The sequence below is a fragment of the Amblyomma mixtum genome, chromosome 2 (genome assembly GCF_055824585.1).
Source record: "Amblyomma mixtum isolate Tamu chromosome 2, ASM5582458v1, whole genome shotgun sequence".
In the NCBI taxonomy this organism is placed as follows: Eukaryota; Metazoa; Arthropoda; class Arachnida; order Ixodida; family Ixodidae; genus Amblyomma; species Amblyomma mixtum.
Genome location: NC_143013.1, coordinates 314314255 through 314335351, shown reverse-complemented (window position 1 = coordinate 314335351; position 21097 = coordinate 314314255). Strand labels below are relative to the sequence as shown.

Here is a 21097-nt window from a genome sequence, read left to right as displayed (position 1 = left end):
AGTGGCGCGGGACGGAGCGCTCGCGCTAGGCCAGCGGCCATTAAATCACCTCTTGTTCATGGTTCATCACGCCTCATTCTTCGGCTGGCCGCCACGTTACAATATTCATGTCTTCATGTAACATATATTTGGACACACCTAGCATTCTCACGTATCCTTTCTCGGGAATTTCTGATAGATGAATAAATTCATGGTCCATTCAAGTCTGTCTCGAAGGGAGCGTGCAGTGCTCACCCCTAGTGTGTCCCGATGGCCTTCATTTAGCACAGAGTGCTGCAGCTCAATACCACAACTGTGGTGAGCGGCTCCCTTATCAGCAGTCAGTGGTACCACTGCACTGTAAACGGGAAAAAAACCAGTCACACGAGACGACGGACAAGAAGAGTGTACACACCACAACGACCAGTCATTGTGGTGTGTACACTCTTCTTGTCTGTCGTCTTGTGTGACTGGTTTTTTTCCGTTTACAATGTACCAACTGGCCCGCATTTCAACCCTTCTACCACTGCACTTCAGGCTTCAAGAAAATCTCAATGATAGTTGAACAAAATATTTAATGGTGCACTGCTCTCCATGGGGCATGGACAAAAGATGTTCCCAGTGACAGTTAACACTCAGTTTTTTTCACAACCATCTTTTTTTTTTAAGTCGTATAAAAGTAAAAAGCTTTATCTGTACAAACAGACAAGATAATGTACAGTCACAAAAGCAAAGCCACAATCAGCTACAAGCAGTAAAGTCATTCCCTGCCCAGATTTCAACCACTCCTATGTCAATTCGGAATGCTGCAGAAACAGTTCTCGTTACATGTCCGAGGCAAGTTGATATGAAGGGTTAGATTCCGTTTCACAGGCTCAACAAAACAGTTTGTGATTTCTTCAAGTAACACTTTTTTGTGTCTAGAAAAAGAGCCTTATGCTTATCACTCATGTCACTACTCAACATTATTTATTTTTTCCAACTTCCTACTGGAATCCAAACTACAGTAGAATCTCGGTGAAATGAACCTGCCTGATACAAATTGTGAGATGATACGATTCGAAAAATTCTCTGGCCGATGTGTAAAATTTCGGGTGTTCAGAAGACTCTCCCGCGCTCCTACCAATATTGTGAAGGCAGGAGTCACGATCACCAGTCGTGCAATGGGCGGTGAGCATGGCCTGTACATTGCCAGCACCACAATCACCGGTCACGCATTGCTCACTGTGAGCATCGATGGCATGTGGCCGCAAATAAATGCTGTCAGTAAATATCCGTGAAAGCATCTCCCATGCTACGGCAAAGGATTTAGGTTTTTTTTATATGAATTTAGCGGTGTGATACGAATATTTTTACGCCCCTTGAGATTCTTATCAGCGAGATTCTACTGTACTTAAAACATGTCACCAAAGGTGCTAAGTAAATTGAATGCTTTGCTAAACAGCCCAGTTGCTGCTACTAAATTTTTAATGGTACACTAAATGTCTTGAGCACTTCCTAACAGTATAGGAAAAAATTTGATGTCCTCAAATCAAGTTTACAACACTAGCATGGCAACATGCAAAACAAGTCAACACATTTACACTGCCTGCAATGTGTTTCCAAAAAGGGGTTAAAAGCAATCAGGTCAAAAATCAGCGAACAGCATCCCTGCTAAGCACAATCTTGCAAAAATGCTCAGCACATATGTAGAGCTTCCACTCTTGACAAAACTGTTCAATACAGGAAGGCTACATAGCAACCTGAGTGCTGCAACATTTGGCTCTAGGCGAACAAACAAAATAAAGATAAACAAAACATAAAACCAAACCACCTGCTGACTTAGCATCTAGACTGATAGCCAACAGATACAATCAAGACTGGAAAATCATCTCAACAACAATATCCTGTAGAATACATAATCTCGTCACAACTGAGGCCATGGGAAACATTTAAAATTAGAAAGCCTCAATGGCACAGCGCCCACCAGGCCCTCAGGGACGATATTCAGCACTCCAACTTAAGTGCAATTTGACTAGAGCCCAATAACAGCTTACAAAGTATGACACATTCACAGTCATTAACAAAAAGTTAAAGCATATTTTAAACCTCTAGCTATGTACGCAAGAAATTTCCTTTCGACAGTGGCACAAAACAGAACTGGCACAACGCATCCAAAATGAATTACTAAATCACTGGCACCAAGAACATTTCAGCAGTAATCACTCGAGGTTTATCCAAGGCGCTGAAATTTACACAGTGAACACCTAGAAATGTAAAAATGGAGGACAGACCCACCATAAACGGGCCCTGAAACACTTCCCCTGCACACCTTAATTTGTTTCCCTGCAAGACTTCTCCTCCTTTCCTGAGCATTTCTGATGAACTGGAAGGCACAGCATAAAAATATGCACTATCTCGTGCAGCTTCCAAAATTCGGCCAAATATGTTTGCATACGCCCTTCAGTTTTTGCCTACTATTTGACAACATGCCCATGCAACACTCTTGCATAGCATGCTATTCAGAAAAAAACCACAGCGAACATGGGAAACATACACAGGAAAGGATGAAAGGAAACGGAGGGTGTGTTTCACTACTTCTTTAACATTGCAGGCATACAATAGAAAAAAACAGTGTTGCTTTGTTCGTTTATGGCTAGCATCTGAGCAACATTAACTGGTGAATGTACAATGGGTTTACCAAAAATCATGCAAGTATTTAAGCTGCTGAAACGGCAATGTGCACCATCACATTCTGGGATACCCTGCTACCTGTAAGTTGTGGTAGGCGGGAGAAGCCATTAATTCAGCAAAAAGAGAGGGAATAACAAGCAGCTTGAAAAAGCAGTTATCCTTCTTCATGATATGATGCTGTACTTACAAAATCTATAAGCACGTAAAGACTAATTCTGATAAATGTTTGCAAATCAAATTCGAGGTGTACCCTCTCTGGTGGACAGTCCTAATACAAACATTAGCAAAATTTGGTGGACTGAGTGCTCCTAATTTCCATCCAATGTAACCTCCAGACAACAACTTTATGGGGAAGCCACAGAAACAATCTCAAAGCATTGCAAAAGTTTATACATGTGTAGCCATGTACAGGACCCCACAAAAGTTTTCACAACACAGAAAACACAAAAAAGCTGAATTTCCCCACTGCCTGTACGTGTGGCCTGGCATTCAGGTGCGCACTATGCTGATAACATAAGGAAGCACAAAGCGCGCCTTCAAGGTATGGTTGCATGCTTTTATTGCAAGAAAATTATTTTTTTCATGTGGTTTCTGTGTTCTGAAAGCTTTTGTGTGGTGCCCCTGTACATACACCTTAATACGTGGAATGCATAAAAAAAAAGAGTTAAACACACTTGCAATCAGGTTTGCCAGGTCCTAAACTAAAGAAAAGCCACAAAAATTGTATCAGTACCAAAAAAATTATTCAACCTGCAATTCAGATGAGAGAGGTAGCCAAAAATGGCACCACGGCCCCAGAAATGTATAACAACAAGCAGAAGCGTTTCCAAGAATTTATAATTCTTGCAGGACGCAGAGTAACACCACCTGTGCATAACTGCACCACTGACGAAATAAAAAATTATTGAGAAGCATGGGAAAAAAGTATGGAAACTCAGAAAATTTTTTTTTAAAGGAACTGAAAAGTCCCTAGAAGAATTTATTTTGTCCTCGCCAGTGTAGAAAGACCGAGTTCCAGAGGCACAGTCATAGTAACTTTAGTTCCCACATATATATATATATATATATATATATATATATATATGGAATGTATGCCGCAGTTTGCTTTTTTTTTGCATGAAGTTTATTCAGCGTTCTATAAGCAAGAGCATGATTTGATGCACACATTGCTCTTGACTATTTCCTCCATGGTAGTTTTGTTTCTGCCGCTTCCTGTAGCAAAAGCAGGCTGTTTACTAAATGCAGGTATTCAAGGCATCGGCAATACAGCCTTGGGCTCAGTTTCTCATGCCACATGGTTTGCTTTTCAGCTGTGTATCGGGACGCTATGGCTCCCATGAAGCTCCTCATCTCTGTAAAATAAGGAAAGGCTTAGTCTGCTTTTCAAAGCCATTTTTGGTTTTCCCGGGCACCTGTGTCATGTGAAACAACTAAAAAAGAAAAGCCCTGCAACCTAAAGAATATTTTGCCTGGGGTTCCATTGGCTCCCTGATTGACACATGGTCTGTGTTATGGCTCTATGATGTGCTGGGTCGCTTCAGATGAGACAGTTGCCAGTCAGCGCCAGTACTATCTTCAGTGTTACTTCTGTGTTCTGTGTCGTTTTTTTGCTCTGCTCTATTATGACTCTGATTCGCATCAGCACACAACTTGGTTGTTGGGCTGGCACGTGCCACCGATGACCAGTCAACGAACTTTGAACCAGTAGTGTACGGAGGAAACAAGGTAGCAAGTACAAGGTAGCAATAAGCAGCAAGCTACACTCTTACTTCGCTGAGGTTCGTTTGAGTGCATGGCGATGAACGTGCTTTACTGCTAGTTCTAAGAAAACCTACATAGCAGCGTTGCATAATGGAGGAGGAAATTTTTAAGTCATGCCAAGGAGGAGGCAAACATTTAGTGAATGCAGGAGCAAGAAGTTTGATTTTAGGTTTTATGGGATTTAGCGTACCAAAGCAACCCGGGCTATGACGGAGGCCGTACTGGAGGCCTCTGGAAAATTCTGACCGCCTGGGGTTCTTTAATGTGCACCAACATCACACAGTACACGGGCCTCTACAATTCCAGCGAAATGCAACTGCCGCTGCCGGGATCAAACCTGCGCTTTTCAGGTCAGCAGCTAAGCACCATAACCGCTGAGCCACCGCGGCGGCTCACAGGAGAAAAGTATTTCATCAAGTTTCATCAAGGACATGTTTAAACGTAACTTGTCAACAACACGGCAGGTACAACAGGATAATGGTGTTCATATGTAGCATTCTGGAGTACTCAGTGTGCTCCAACTGTGGGCTAAAAGAAAGCAATTATTCAATCATTCAGTCCTCATTCAGATTTCAAAAGTAACCAAAAAGTAGCCAAATAGCCACGCTTAAATTTTTGAACAGAAAGGGTCCCAAAAGTAGCCAATTTAGCACTGAATGGAAAACCTGGCAACCCTGCTTGCAACCTACTGAACATATCTGTTTTCCGTACATGCATTCAGATATTCCTGCTAGGTTAAGAATAGAAATAAGAGCAAAGCAACTTTGCTTATGTCAGATTCCCACGAAACCGTGGACATGCAATTTGATAAAAATCAGGTTACTAAATCAAAACTATGTGAAAGTTTTGCTGCAAACCAAAATATTTCCTCGGAACAAAAGTATAGCATGATGGCCTTGTAGCAGATCAAACGCCTCGCATTCGGGAGGTACAGCCAGCCAAATCTTTAGCTGGCGTGCATGATGGCCGCATTTTCCGTGCTCCTGCAGCTTATGACGAAGCTAACTTGCAAAAATATCAAATCGAAGCACAGGCTCATTAAGCCCGTGCTTAATATTGAGCTTTCTGCAAGTTCGCTTCATAGTAAAGCACAGGAGCACGGAAAATGCGGCCGTCACGCAGCTAAAGATTTGGCCGGCTCTACTGGGTTCAACCCAAATTGCCACAGTGTACCCGCCGGTTTACTAATAGGCACCAGATTTCCCCTGGCCAGATGCTCAGCTTTTCTGGGGTGAAATACTTGGGAAAAGAGTCTTGGATCAAACCGAGATGAAGATGCAGTCTCCTTTCCCAAGCTATGTTCTCTGTGAAGCCAAGCACCGGGCAGGGCGACGGCTACACCCATTTGAGAAAACAGATTGTAAACGGCCAGCAGTGAGAGTTGAACCCGCCACCTCCAGAAGCCGAAGCGAGTGCTCTACTCCGAAGCCATGGCTGCGGCATACTTTTGCGGCGCAGTATAGGTACAGTGCGGCGTAGAAAAAAAATATATACATACACACATCAATTGCAAAACAAAGTGCACATACTCTCGAGCTCTGTACAAACTACACTAATAAACAATACACCTTTTACTGATACCATGCCTAAGATAAAGTGATAGGATGATGTTCTGTTGGCGGTAGTGAGCAAATAAACAGCAAGAGGACTGCTGACTATGCTGTTCAATGAGCTACCTTATCTTCTGTGCCTAGTGCAGTGTAGAGAAAGGTGAACATCGTTTTTATGAACTGAAATTTGGGCAAATAAACACGCTGGTTAGCCCCCCTACCCGAAGCACCGAAAACAACAACACATAAATAGTAGTCCAGCTTTCAAGAACTGAAAGACGTAATTTCGTTTCAGACCCCTACCAAATGGCAGTGACTCTTTCATGCGAGGACTAATCTGACCTCACAAATCCATAAACAAAACAAAGCTTAGTATTAATCAAAGTTTTGTCAAATGAAGTTTTCGCGTCGCTACTGACAGTCTATCTTGTGCAAACTTTCTCTCAGCAGAGAGTAGTTGGGCTTAGTTGGTACAGATTTGAGACCACAATAAAAAAACAGCCATAGACCTGGAACATAAGGAGAGGCCATGTGAGCCTACACACTGTTTTTTTTATCATACTCTCAAAACCGGTGTATGCAACCGAGCATTGATCAAAACATGTCATGTGATGATGTTTGTTACTCCAATCCAATGCTGCTAATGTAGCTCTAAGAAGGCACAAATCAAAAAACAGATGACTCATTGCTTTTAAATCTTGGCTAACTGAGGGGATAATAATGGCACAACTGTTCCCAGCATTCTCTGCTATCGATACTTGAGATGCACTTAAACATAAAATCTCTGCAAAGAATGTAGCTACTGGTGAAGACAGATAAAGCATTTCATTTGTACAGTCAAATCCCGTTACAACGAACACCACATTAACGAACATTTCAGATTAACAAACTTTTAAGAAATCCCACGCCGACTGCTTATAGTTTCAAATGTAAAAATATTTCACTACTACGAACTTCAGAATAACGAACATTTCAGAATAACGATCGTTATTTAATTTCCATGTCATCTTAACAACACCTCAGTACTACGAACTCATATCCCAAAATGCGAGGATTCTTAGATTTCAGTGTATCCGTCACGGCAGCCGGAGCTCCAAGCTAGCAGACGACGCAGCGCGAAGAGCAGGCGCCTTGCAACTTGCTTCCCGCAAAAACCTGAGATGGCGCGGGAGGAGAAACATGCGGGCGGAGACTTTTTTTTTTCCTTCTCCGTTGCGGTACGCATCACGTTTTTCTTGCTTGTTTTTTCAGTTGTTCGCGTGCTGTCACCCGTGTCAGGCCTGTCCATCTTGTTTTTCTTCTGGTTTTTATTGTGTTCGAAGTGCGTGCCGGTGATCGCGTTGCCATGAGCTCAACAACTCCAACCACACGGAAGAAGCGAAAGCAGTTTTCTTTGAGTGAGAAAGTAGGCATTCTTCGCGAGATAGAAGACGGGAAGAAGCAATCCGTCGTGGCTAAAGAACGTGGAGTGGCGCGGTCAACGATCGCCATGATTCTCTAAGATAAAGAGAAAATCTTTAGGCACCAGCAAGAATCTCAGCTTACCCCATCAAGGAAGCGACTGCGGCTTGGCGATTTCCAGAATATTGACGCAGCAGTGCTGACTTGGTTTAAAGACGTGAGAGCACAGAATGTGCCCGCATATTTATAGCCAAAAGCGGCACAGCGACCGAAGGCGTGCATAAGAATGCGGACGGTCTGGAATCGTTCGTTCTGCAGAGTCTCTGCTGCACCCGTCAGAAGACGATCACGGACTATTTCAAATAAATGTGCCTTGTCCGACGATCACATGTGCATTGTGTGAGAAACGAGTTCAAGGAGGTACCGTTTCAAAGGTAGGACGTTTGCGTTACTGTAATGCTATTGTTATGGCTAATTTTTGGGCTTTCACTATAACAACCTTTCAGAATAACGAACGTTTTCCCGCGGTCCCCTGAAGTTCGTTGTAACGGGGTTTGACTGTATATTCTTCAAGGTGCACAGCCAGAAAGACAGAATTTGAGTACTACTGTGTTGATGCCAGTGTGAGCAAGGACACAGCAGTGGACCTCATCTTGAGTCCAAGAAATGTAGAGCTCACTAAAGGCAGAAGAATGAGGTTTCAATGAGCAGTGACACACTTATCTGTCTTCTACTGCAGCTGCACTTCAAAATCCAGCAATGTTCTCATTTGAAACCTTTAAGTCACCAATAACTTTTTCCAATACCAATCCCTCTCATTGAGCAGCTGTGGACATCAGTGCGTCCTGTCTGAAGCATCCCACAAGATATCACACACCAGCAAATGGTATGGTAAATTCATGCAACAACATCCATACAAACTGACTGAAACACCATTCCTTTCCGATAATTTATGCTTTAATATCAGTAGAGAATGAGAGGTCAAAGCTATTGGATCATTTATAATGCTTAGAATATAAGACTTAATAATGCAGCTGCATTCACAATAAAATTCTACCATATGTTGTACCTCAATTTCAAAATTAAGGTTATAAATTAAAGCAGAGAGCCATGCAATATGCTCTTTCCCATGGTGGTTATCAGAAGAGCAGGAAAACAAACATACGATGACATTCAAACTAAAATTTGCATTGCAGGAAAAACCTGAGCAAAACAGACGCCTGGTGTTGTACCTATTCTAACCACCTTGAACCAGGGTAGCAGAGGAGCCAACTGAATCCAATCAAATGTCATTTCTCAGCTAACAAAAACCTTGTTTTGCCAAATGTGATGTCACTCATCACAGCTTGTGGAAACATATTCCCACAAAATGTTTTCAGACCAGCACCGTCCTCACTTGGGGCCACCACTCTAGCGAAAATGGGCTTCACGGCAGGTCAAGGATGTTGTTCTGTTCGTAGACAGACTGTGTAAACTTGTAAACTTTGTAAGCTTCCTCCGAGACAGATGTCACCAATGCCCGCAGGTTCAGCTGTTCCTCGGGCAAGGCCTTGGCAAAAAGCTGTAAGAAAAAAAATACAAATTACTGTGAAATTGAATTACTGTACAAATAAAACAAAACACTGGGATTGACACCAATTAATTTAACCAAATGAAAATGAAATAAGCAAACATCAGGTTAGCCCTACCAGAGCAATAATAAGATCATACCATTGCAGTAAACTTCCTTGGAGTTAAAGTCTACCAGCATTCTGCACGCACACAAAAATTAGGAACTATTATTCTTAAAATAGAATATTACACTAACTTTTCAGTAAGATCTATTGCTGCTGGAAGTGAATCCTGGAGAATGATAAGCAAGCCATGTGTTTCATTCAGTTGGCATTTCCGATAACTCGCACATCATCTTTTTCACAAAGTTCAATGCACACCAGACTACAGACCTCTTTGTAACTCAGTGAACTTGTCTGACTGCAACACGATACCTCTTCCTTATGTAACCACTCCAAATTATGTCAATTTATACTGCACTAGATGTATTGCAGCATCACTAATTAAATTTTGGTAAGTGGTTAATTATTCATGTTAGTACTCCTGTCAAGACTGCATTTCATTTTTAAGGCTTCTACATCCGCCTTTTGACCAGCCATGTAACACAACTTCAAGAGGAGGTTTCGCCAACTGCTCAAGGCAGTAGAGGAAGCAAAACACTGATTTTGTTTTACCTCACCGGTGTAAGCAATCAAAGATTATGAACTGCAAGGAAAACTACCAACAGCCAGTAGGCAATTTGAAACAGGGTCCTTTCCACTATATAAGACCTCGTTTTCCAAACACTCCAACTCAATCAACTTAATGCAATCAACAGCAGCCTGATGCTAATCATCATCAGCAGCCAACATAAGTCCACTCCTAGACAAAGGCCAATAATCTAAATTTAGGTTCGTTCCACATCAGCCATGGTCGTGCTATTCTAGCTGATTTCCTAACGCCTTTGAACACTTCCTATCAACTATGTCAATTTGAGAGAACATGAGGTAACAGTTATGCACATTTTATGTTCTATTTTCCTTTCCTCTTCACAATTTTAGCTACAATAATATCAACTTGCACTGGTCCTCTAATCCACGTTGCTTCTTTTTTTTTTTTTAAAGCCTTAACATAAGACTAAGCATTTTCCTTTCCGTCACTTTCTGTGCTGTCCTGCTGTGATTATTTGGTGCAGGTAGACATAATAACCACTTCGAGTAGTATCTAATTATCTATTGCAAGCTGCAGCTCTTACCAAACTGTTGCAGATTACTTTTGTTTTAGCCACACCAATATTTGGGCCTACTTTAGTACTTTGCCCAACCCTGTTCTCCAACAGTCATGGAATTCATCCCTTACCTGATAAATAATGTTCACCCCAGCAAATGCAAAGCACCTGACCGAGGCAGCAGTCAAATGCATGATGCAGAGTGTGCTGAGAACCTCTGAACCCATACAGGCCGCCAACAGAAATTGAGACTGGCAACATTTAGAGCTAGAGGCCTACAAAAGTAAAGCTAGTCAAGCTGTGCTGCTAAAAGTGCTATCAGGCATTAACATAACGTAATGGGACAAATTAAAGTAGGAATGACGAAGGAGGTATACATATTTATCTCCTTTAAGCACGTATTATGATGCAGTGAAGGGAAAGTTTTCATAATTTCAGATTTTTGTGAGCAGCATCATGCCAGGATTGCAGAAAAAATTCGCATCTTCCCCACTGACTAATTATGCAATTTCTGTCAGGTACTAAAATATCCACACTGTGACACAGGACTAATTTAAACTCTAAATTATACCTCTTTTGAATCATTACTGTCATAACAAGTCATTACACAAACAAATCAACATATTTTAGGCCTTTAAAGTATTTATGCTTGCAAAACAAGCAAATGAAAATTAACACTCATCACAGCCATACCAGGGCTACCAAAAACGCAGAGCCAAAAAAAGAAGCGGATACCTGCATTCATTTTGCATACCTGACCCATGTATCTTTCTACAAGTGATTCTTTCGACAGTGGTGCATTTTATCACATCCTAATTTGGGAAAATTGCCCCTTTCAAAAATGACAGGTGACAGTGTCCAGGTCGCGTCCACGTATGTGGGCTCGGTGCCTGAAGTGCTTGAGACTGGGCTAGTTGTGCTTAACCGTTCGTACTGTCGCCTTCAAAATCTGTCTTTGTCAATATAAACAGCACATGTCTCGCATATGACAGTGCCCAAAGGGGTTAAGTGCTGAATAATGGGCGCCTAGTCCCTTGCCAAGCCTTGCTGACCTCAAGAAGTAGTGTTCTCAAATATAAATGAACTTTCCAAGCTTTGCCTTTTTAGCACAAAATGGCTAATTTTCTAGGCTCCATTTCTAGTTACTGTAACAACACAGAGCTTTATAACTTCCCTTTGTATTCTGCTTCAGAAACTGTAGATTTAAATCAAACAAGCACCCTGAATTTAGCACCCTTCATGCTGCATGTAGGGTGGTTTTTTTATGCCAACTAGCGAATGCTGGCAATAATAATTAACAAAGAATGACCTTGGTCATATATTCTCCATCATACACGCAGACACTCTTCCACAGTAATAAAATCAATTTTTTTTTATGAATTTCTAGTACCATGAGCATCTTTGAGTATTTATCCAACAAATCCTATCATTTCAACAATAAAAGCTTAACCATTGTGGCTTTTTGTACGAAATTTTGTACATGCCTATAAAACTGTCAGGACTCTGGATCGAAAAACTAATGAAGCTTTCTTGAGGCCTAAACATACTATTTAGGGAGAAAGAATGTTTTGAATAGAAATAAAGAGTGGCACCTGGAAAGGTTAAGAATGATGAGGTGTCTATGAATATAATGAAAATGCTAACACTTTATCACAACAAAGCTTAGTGCAAAAGAGTCATCAGCAGAGCAAACAAAGACCACATTCAGTTTTGTTCCTATTAGTCAAAAAGCATGACTAAGCAGCAGCCAGTTGCAGGGTGCAACCTGTCCAGCAAACGATGCAAGCAGCCATTCAATTAGCAATTTTTCAGAAACACAAAAAGAAGCAGCACCATCATCATTGTGTCACCTTTCCACTTCAAACATACGCTTGGAAGTTTCGTTCTGAGTTGGGACAGTTTTGAATCAATAAACACACCTTTAGGAGTGGTAAAGCCACTCCTCGTATTTTTCATGGAATTTCAGTATTTTTGGCCTTTGAAGTCAGTACCCTGGTCTCACTTTACTAGTGCTGTGCCCATGTCTACCGCAACTACTAAGCACTGCAGATACAAGAGATACAAGGAGGGCACTCAGAGAGCCATGACCAGAATATATCTCGAGTGAATAAGTCAGCCAGAGCAACAAACCATGCGGAGAGGAAAACGTCCCAACCTCCTGAATCTTGGGAAGCGTCAACATGGCGAGTGAGGCACCCTTCCTGATAAGCCATGGGTGATGTTTAGCGAGAGTCTGGTCGTAGCTCTCCTGTGCCAGTTTTCCGACAGACGCGTCATCATTGGCAGTGCTGATAGCCCTGCAAAGAAAAGAAGAAAGAAAGGCAAGCACCATAGGTTTTTCTTTGTCGGTTTATTCACAGCAAAATGCACAACACTCACATATGCTCAGATGCAAGCAAAAGTACACAATTAGAAAGACATCGGAGCATAACTGTAGCACTGTAGCTGATTTCCTCAAGCCACACCAGGTGATACCATTCTTCAAATACCACACCAGTTTTAAAGGGGCTAGCCACCACTAAACACATCATAATAGTCACCACAAGTGATATTGAATAAAGCCTCATCTCAAAAGCTGTGCAACCGATCAAATCATGGTTCTTCCACAGACCACCACACAAGCAAGTGTACACGCAAACTGAAAAATGCTTCAAATGTAACTGCATCCACACATGCTGTTCAGTTGAGTTACCATCCAAACCTGTGCAAAGCACTGAAATATACTTAGGAGAGCAGAAAGTTGGGCTAGTTGGTTGATATACATACTGAAAAAATGAGGACAAAGCAAAGACAAGACAAGGACTTGTCCTTTTCTTGTCTTTGCTTTGTCCTCGTTTTTCTGCGCAATTTTTTCAGCACTGAAATATACATCTGCTGGTGAGGACAGGTACACAGAAAAAAGAAAAAAAGCCAGACGCTAGGTTTACATGCAGCACTTCTAGGTGCTCAGCTGGCCCTTTCCATGAAAAGAAAATAAAGATTTGAACTGAACTGAACTATGCAACAAGGTCCTTGCTGGCTCAAAGGAGTTGGGGCTAAGCATAGAAGCAGAAATTTATTTCTCTCTAGTCTTTTCGCATGTACAATATTGTTTGTTGATCTGGGGAACGACTACCTCAACCAATCTTGTGAAAGTACTTACTTTACAAAAAAGAGCTGTACGAGCGATTGATAATTTACATTACAGTGAGAGCACGGGTCCTTCCTTCCTCAACCATAGACTGCTAACCATCACGGCGGCTTACCACAAGAAGCTTGCTGTTTATATCAGAAACCTTATGAAAGGAAACTGGCAGACTTTCGAGAGCACATATTTAATTGCCCAAACAGCATACAGTCTTAGGCACCCTCAATACCATGCATCAAAATCCTGTACAAACTATGGGTTCCAAAAACTAACTCACATAATTCCTCATACATTAAATACCTATCCATATTTAACAGAATTGTCACTACAAAATATGTCCGAGGTCAGATTTAGGAAAACTGTTCACGAATATTTTTGTTATAGCTAGTTGTGGTGTGTTTTTACCTAATCAGTTTTTGTCTTTGTTATGTTTTGATCTTAGTTTTGTTGTGCTTAGCTCTATGCATGCCTGATCTCTGTTTCGTTGTCAATATATCCGCTGCTTTTCTAGTTTCTGTTACTTATGGAAACTTTGTACCATTGCCAAGTGCCACTTTGTTTTTTTGTTTTTTTTTACATGGGGAGGGCAGGCCTCTGTCAGGCGCTACTAGGCGCCTTTAGCTTGCTCTCCCTTGTTTGCAGTCTCTGTACTGGCCAAACAAAACCAATAAATAAATGAAATAAAAAAAGGAGGGAAAGAAATCAAAGTTGGTATGAAACCCAGTAAAGCCAGTACTACCAGTGTTTGCTGCCAAATGCTGTCTCCAAACACCACATTTCAAAGGCCATAATCCACAACCTCAATGAGATAGCTGGCACACTGGTTGCACATTTCCTGGCTGATGAAGAGTACACACCTTCAGCAAGCTGACAAGGGCTTTGCTGCCTGTGTAACCATGCTGCTACTAGAAATGTAGGGATATAATGTCCAAGACTGTCTCTCCATCTACTCACTGCTTCACGTCACTGTCAGTGGATGGCACATCAACATATACTTGGAATATTAATTTTTACATTCCTACATGTTTGCACCTCCACAAGTCGGCACTCGGGAATATTCATAAGGTAACATGCTTACCTGGAAAGCCAAAGGGCTCCTGTAGTTTGCTAGCTAAACAGCTACAAAGTATTCCTTTCGCAGTGATGCTAAATGTTTCAGTCATGACTCAAGTAATATAGGTATCTCAAAAGGACAAGTACTCCACGTTTCCTCACATTAGATATACATCGGTTGGAAGGAGATCACAAACAGTGTGGTCAGAACACAAACCAATGATGTACATAAGCAAGTTTTTAAAAAATGAGCAATGCATGCAAATGGGGGTATTAGTGACTACGTCTGTTTAAGGAGGAACAGTATGATAACGCTGTGGAGGCTGACTTATGCAATACATGAAGCACATTTCTTGCCAAGTCCTTCAGCTTCCAGTAAGCTGCTTAGCAGGGTCTGCAGAAAGTTAGGTGGTTGATGAGATTAAAATGCTTGCGGGGATACGGTGGCCGCAGCTGGCAAAGGACAGGGGTAATTGGAGAGACATGGGAGAGGCCTTTGCTCTGCAGTAGGCGTAGTCAGGCTGATGGTGATGGTGATGCAGCTTCTATACAAACCACTGTAATGGGACTGCCATCCCAGGCCACAGAGATTCTCCCTTGTTCCTTCCAACTGCTTATAGAGCTTAACAGGACACAGAGCACTGTTATGCAACACTGCATAACTGTGGGATCGAGGTCCTTTCATCGCTTCCACAACAGCTCACCTTGACCACATGAAAATGGTACAAATCCTTCCCATCAAAAGAGGCTTTGTGATAGTTTTCTTTTGTGTTACATAAATCTTGCCATCCACTTCTCAGATGCTAGTTAAAATTCTCCCGGCGACATTACCAATCACCAAATACAACAAATCTTTAACACTTCGCTCTGCCTTGCAGTATGGTACTGGAAAAATGTGCTTGCCAAGAGTGGCACTTCATATGCCAGTGGCAAAGAAATATATGACACTACTCAAGTGAGGCCTTCACTGATGTCCAAGCAAACCATACTCACTTAAAAAGGCTGGCGACAAACTCCAGTGCTCTATGCAGCCGGAGTAGAGTGCGTGACCCAGATGGCTTCTTCTCGTCCGCAATTACGCCTGTCTGTTTCTCATACTGAATCATTGTGTTGAGTGTTTCGTAGTTGTCTGCTGTGTCCGGTGACTGCCGATATTCCTCCAAAATGACCAACTTGCTTTTCACATCTGAGTTGATGAAGCCAAACAGCGAGCCCAGGTCATCAAAGAACCTGGCAAAGAAGAAAACCACCTGATACACAGAAGACAAAAGATAAAGCAGCAATGCAAAAGAAGTGAACCGTTTCCAAAAGTTGTAAACAAAGTGATGAAGCAGCAATTGCACACAATGTAAATTACTGCTTTCTCTATTCAATATTTTTATGACAGCAACTGTGTCAACAACAGTTCCATGGCACACTGCTAGTGGACATGTCGCTGTTTCTAATCCTCACCAATGCTACTGATGTTTGCTCAAACATAATTCACTTAGATTGGGTCTCCGATCATGACATCCTTACTGGCAGCATTATTCACCCATCTACCATTAGGAAAATGCCTAACAAAAGAATAAAATGCAACAAGAAAATAACTTTGATGGAATGAACCCTACTATAAAATTCTTAAAGTCACTTGCAGCATGTCGCTAGCCACGTGGTGTCCTCATTCAATCCCTCATTCAAAAAATCTTAATTGACAAGGATGGCCTGAAGCCTAACTGGGAGAAATGAAAAGGTAAATAAAAATTCAGGGGCACTTTGACTGTCTAAAGTGCGTAGAGGCGAAAGCATTTTCCGAACCACTTTCGCTGCTTCGGTGGCACTGGTGGCGTCACATATAATTGAGTACTAATTACTAAGTGAGGACAAAACATTAATTAATGGTTAATTACTGATTAATGCCTGAATACTAATTAACTGCTAATTAATGACACTTAAGCTTCCCCTTTAGGAGTGGAACACGACAGCGTGTTGTAGCCCTGCCAGGGAGTCCAAGGAACACCACCACCCACGCAAAGCTTTTGCTTTTTGAGGAAAGAAAATGGCGCAGTAATTCTCTGTCATCTCATCTCAGTGGACACCTGAACCGCACCAAGGAAGTGCAAGTGAAAGAAGACAAGGGCCCATAATGAAGGAAATGAAAATTGTATTTGAGGAAAGGAAATTACGCAGTAACTGCCTCACATATCTCGGTGAACACCCGTCAGAATTCAGGGGGGCACTTTTTTTACCTAAAGTGTGGTCACTGATGTGTGGTTAAGATGTTAAGCTCCTCTAAGAGTGGAACGCTGCCAAGGAGTACATAGAACGCCATTGCACATTCGGTTCTACACCTCACTCTTCGGTAAATTGGTTTTTGAGGAAAGGAAATGTATCTGTCTCTCATGTGGACACCTAAACATCCCTGGAAGGGAAGGGAGGAGGATGGGAGTGAGCGAAGACACCCTATTCACTAGACGCGCCTTTGTTCATTCCAAACCATAGCAAACCATGGCGGAGTGGATAGCATGCTCCTCTCACGCGCCGAAGACTGGGGTTCGATTCCCGAGCTCGACCAATTTCCTACTCGCTTTTATTTATTTATATGACCTGACTAGAAAAGTTAATTAGGCTAATTGGGTAATTAAGCAATTAACTAAGCTCAGTCCCACTTACTTAGAGCATCACTATAAGATCCCTTCAATTGGTTGCATGGTTACTAGACAAAGTACAATTGGCCCCGGTTGAAATTCGCGCACTGTGACGTCACGGCCATTTCGACCAATTGAAAAGCGTGACATTTCTGTCGACAACTGCTGCTTACAACGATGAGACATTAAAGGCTTTTGCCTTAAAACAGTAATGTCCTCAAATGAGGCCCATATGAATGGGCCTCAAAGACATCAGAGGGAATTTTGAGAACCTAGTATGCCCTCCTTTCACAATCGTTGTCATCCAGCCTGCGACATATTACTACATATTACAGGACAGACGCTAGTGTCTATCTTGTGTGTTTCTGATCTCTCTCCTTATTGCGTACTTTAAAGCTAGTAATATGTCACAGTCTTTGGATCAAAAGCTCCAACTAGCCGAACTTTATTCTTTAATCACATCCAGCCTAATCCCCAATAACTAGTACACAGCCAAAGTCATGCCAGTTTTTAAGTCCTGTAATTGTCAATCACCACTCAACTACAAGCCCAATTTGTTAAAGGAATATGGGCACCTAATTTTATTGCATGTTTTCTCCTTTCAAATGATGCTTTAGACATTAGAATACATAGATCACCGCGTGGTTTGAACGGAATAATTTAATTTCTTCTTTCATGCTGTTTCGGCTTCATCAACCGAACTGGGGCTGAGACGTGTGGTTGATGTTTAGGTCACGTAATGCAGAAAAAAGAGCAATATAAGTGGTGAGACACAGTTTTAACTCACTACAGCACTTAAACCAGCCTGCTTCAATAGCTAGAATTACAACAACTGACGCATCAGCAGTTATATCGCAGTTTTTTGGGCCTCATGTGACAAACATCATCTCCAGGTCACAGCCATTGCTTGGTTGATGAAACCGAGACAGCATGAAGAAATTCAATTATAAATGGTTTAGCGGTCATAGGCGAATACCGTGGGGTGGTCCGTGTATACCAACGTCTAGTGCGTCGTTTGAAAGAAAAAAACATGCAAGAAAAATTTGGTGTCTATAGTAGTCTAACAAGCACATCTTCACACTACTGGATCGTGTCATACACTCCAAAACTATAACCTACTAAGAATAGGACGACAAAATCTTCCCATATCCATGAAGCTTTCACAAAGGATATTCATGTGATATGCAGCTAGCTAGATTTAATAATGTCTAGCTTTCACCCACTGATCCTGGGAACCACAACAACACCAAATTTTTACATTTTCCATATCCTTGCATGGATTGAAGATTTCCACACAAATTTTTCCATTTTTCAAATTTTTGCATAGATTGAAGGTTTCCTGTCATCCAAAATCCAGTTCACAAGTATCAATACCTCTAACTTCTGTTTCATTCAATTCACATCTGGCATTTCACAAGCAACTGAGCTTTGTCCATTGGTTTTCTAGTTAATATCAGTGATTTGCCTAACTGCATGTCACCCCAAGTAAGGCTTTTTGCCAATGACTGCGCTATTTATTGTAAAACATCCACTGATGACAATCGTCAAGCACTGTAATACTACCTGTGTGCATTAAATTTATGCTGCTCAGACAGACAAATGACTATAAATCATACTAAAAGTGCGCATAATTCACAAGCTATTTTCTACTGACAGCCACAGTGCTAAGCTTACTGCCACAAACAAGTGCCTTGCAGTCAATTTACTGCTGGATTCAGGATCATCGGACAAACATAAAATTAAATATCCATGAGCCATCCGCAATTCATTTCAGGACTACGCTATACGTAACATTCAAACCCTGCAAAACCCTGCTGCTCATTTAATTTTTTCAACCAAGATATACCTTGAGTGCCATTTATCGGCACTTTTGCATATTATTTCCTTTTAGTTCTCCCTTTCTAACCGTGGGTCTCTTTGTTTTCTCCTCTCATTTTGAATTTATATGCTGTTCTCAATTATTTTACTACTGACTGTTGCAACGCTGAACGCGCAATACGCGAAGGCAGCTTGTTACGGTTCTCCAATGCTGCAGACGATTATAATTAATTCTGATCAAATCAGGAAAGTGCACCATCCAAACTTAGTATTGAAAAAGCAAGAAGACTGGCGTACGCCACCTCTGCATCAAATTCCAGCTCGAATAAGCGAGCGGTCTAACCGAGAGAAGCACTTTACGGTGCGCGTTTAAAGTTGGAACAACATTCGGTAAACTTTGCACAGCTTGCGATCTCAGCCAAATTGTGACGCCTAACATATGATCGAAGGAAGTAAGCAACTGGCACGCACTGCAATGGGCAACGGTCGTTTGCAGCGCGGTCAATGCAATGCGAAACCATGCGACTCCATGCTTCCTGTCTAAGCCCGCGGCGCAAAGGATAACGGCAAAAGGCGAAAGGCGCTTTACAAAGCATGCAAGCATGCTGTAGCATCGATAAAATTACATTTCTTATCGTCAGCCCCGCTGAGTTACAAGGAACTACCGATAATGACGAACGGAATCAGACGCTCTTGATGTCCCATAATTATGGCATTGCTAGATGTTACACGCACTAAACGCTAGCATGGAAAACTGGGCATGGAAAACTGGCTAGTGTTGTTTGCTATGACTCAGAAATATACTAAAATTATTAACATGAACACTCGCTCCGCTGCAAGAAAACAGCTGTACTCTAAAGATCGCACAGAGTCAACTTACTTGCTGAGCTCCCTGTAAGCCGTAATGTAGGCGTCCATGTCAAGGTCGCCTTCATCTTCCAAACAGTTCTTTAAATTATCAATAACAATTTGGAGGCTAAACACTGACATTGGAGGATATGAAACACCTGGGACAGTGAGACTTATACAAACACTGTTTGAGCGGTGGCTCCCAAGTTGAGGGACGATTGCAAGTAAAAAATGAACTAAAACTGAACACTCATAGTTGCCGCCCGCTTTGTTTATTTGCGCTAAATGAGAGAAAAATATTCGTTATGGTTAGTGGCATAAACTACAGAAAGAACAAGCATGTCCTCGCAGAAATGCCACTAGAAGCTTGAAGATTATTCGAGCGAGAGCGCTCAATAAATTGAGGCATAGCCTCTTGTTTGAGAGGTTATGATAGAGCGTTGGCCGTTGCGCACACAATGCAACAGAAGCCGCTTGAATCCAACAAAAGTCTTTATTCTGTTTATTATTATTTTTTATTCGTGAAGTCTGCCTTGAGGCATAAGTTGAGAAAAGATAACCCCCTTGATGGTATAGTGAACTAGATCTAGTTCAATATAGTATGGTAGCGCCCGGATATTCGCCCTCAAAGCACCCCCCCCCCCCCCCCCTATTTCTCTTTTCCGTCGCAAGGGGGCGCTACAAAAAACAGGAGAAAGAGAGGTTGTTGTTCACTTGCGCGCGCTATTTTCAAATCGTTTGACCGGTAAGTCGCGGACGTTGTTTTCTGCGGTGCCTGTGTTTGGCGTGACGAGCATGTGCTTTCTGTTAATTAATGACTGAAGTGCGCAAAAATGTGGTGTTGTTGCGCTCCCCAGCGGAATTCGAATGAAAAGAAGAAAACTGCAGGGCTGTCTTTTCACGAAGTGCCAGTCGACATTGACTTGCGAGAAAAGTGGGTCGCCGCGATCCGAAGGAGCGACTGGACACCGAACGATACGTGGTGCTACAGTAACGTACGCAGCCGGCATTTCAAACAAGATTTTATTGAAGGTAAGAGAAGACGGTTGAGAAAAGGTGTTGTACCCTCGGTTTTCGAATATTACCCCCGGTACATGCAGCCGAAGGTTATACGTGAGCGTAGCATGGCGAGCATTAAAAAGAGAGCTATAAAGAGTCGATAGATATTTCCGCAGCAACCACCTCGAACTTCCCGTTGGCTGAATAGGATGCCCCCACAGACACAACGCCAAATTCTCGAAACAAGAAGTACGACAAAGGCGTGCAGATCGACAGCAACGTGCAATCAAGTTGCATCATTACAGAATGAGCGACGTGGAAACGAAAGGAAAGAGACCTCGGAAGCCAAATTCTGCGCCTAAAACAGACTGTCAACAGGTACAAGGAAGAGCTAAAACAGCAGGACTCCATTGCATCCGAACTTTCCTATATACGACACAAAGCAGCAGAGAACCACCTTGGCGCCTTATTTCTGCTCTATCAGATCCGAAATTTCAAGAAA

General features: G+C 42.0%; 1 protein-coding gene across 1 annotated transcript; it reads right to left on the bottom strand.

The window, feature by feature from the left end:
- Nucleotides 1-7929: 7929 nt before the first annotated feature.
- Nucleotides 7930-20010, bottom strand: LOC149365029 (ceramide-1-phosphate transfer protein). Its single transcript, XM_089575104.1, has 4 exons — nt 19628-20010; nt 15296-15532; nt 12278-12419; nt 7930-8925 (listed from the first exon to the last, which is right to left on the bottom strand). The coding sequence occupies exons 1-4, from the start codon at nt 19735-19737 to the stop codon at nt 8791-8793; spliced, it is 624 nt and encodes a 207-aa protein (XP_089431230.1). The 5' UTR covers nt 19738-20010; the 3' UTR covers nt 7930-8790.
- Nucleotides 20011-21097: the final 1087 nt, after the last annotated feature.

Excerpts from the sequence above, each read along its gene's own strand:
- LOC149365029 (XM_089575104.1), bottom strand. The coding sequence starts at position 19,737 with ATGTCAGTGTTTAGCCTCCAAATTGTTATTGATAATTTAAAGAACTGT. Across the intron at positions 15,533-19,627 it reads GCTTACAGGGAGCTCAGCAA|GTTCTTTGATGACCTGGGCT; the intron begins GTAAGTTGACTC and ends CTTCTTTGCCAG. Across the intron at positions 8,926-12,277 it reads CGCTTCCCAAGATTCAGGAG|CTTTTTGCCAAGGCCTTGCC; the intron begins GTTGGGACGTTT and ends TTTTTCTTACAG.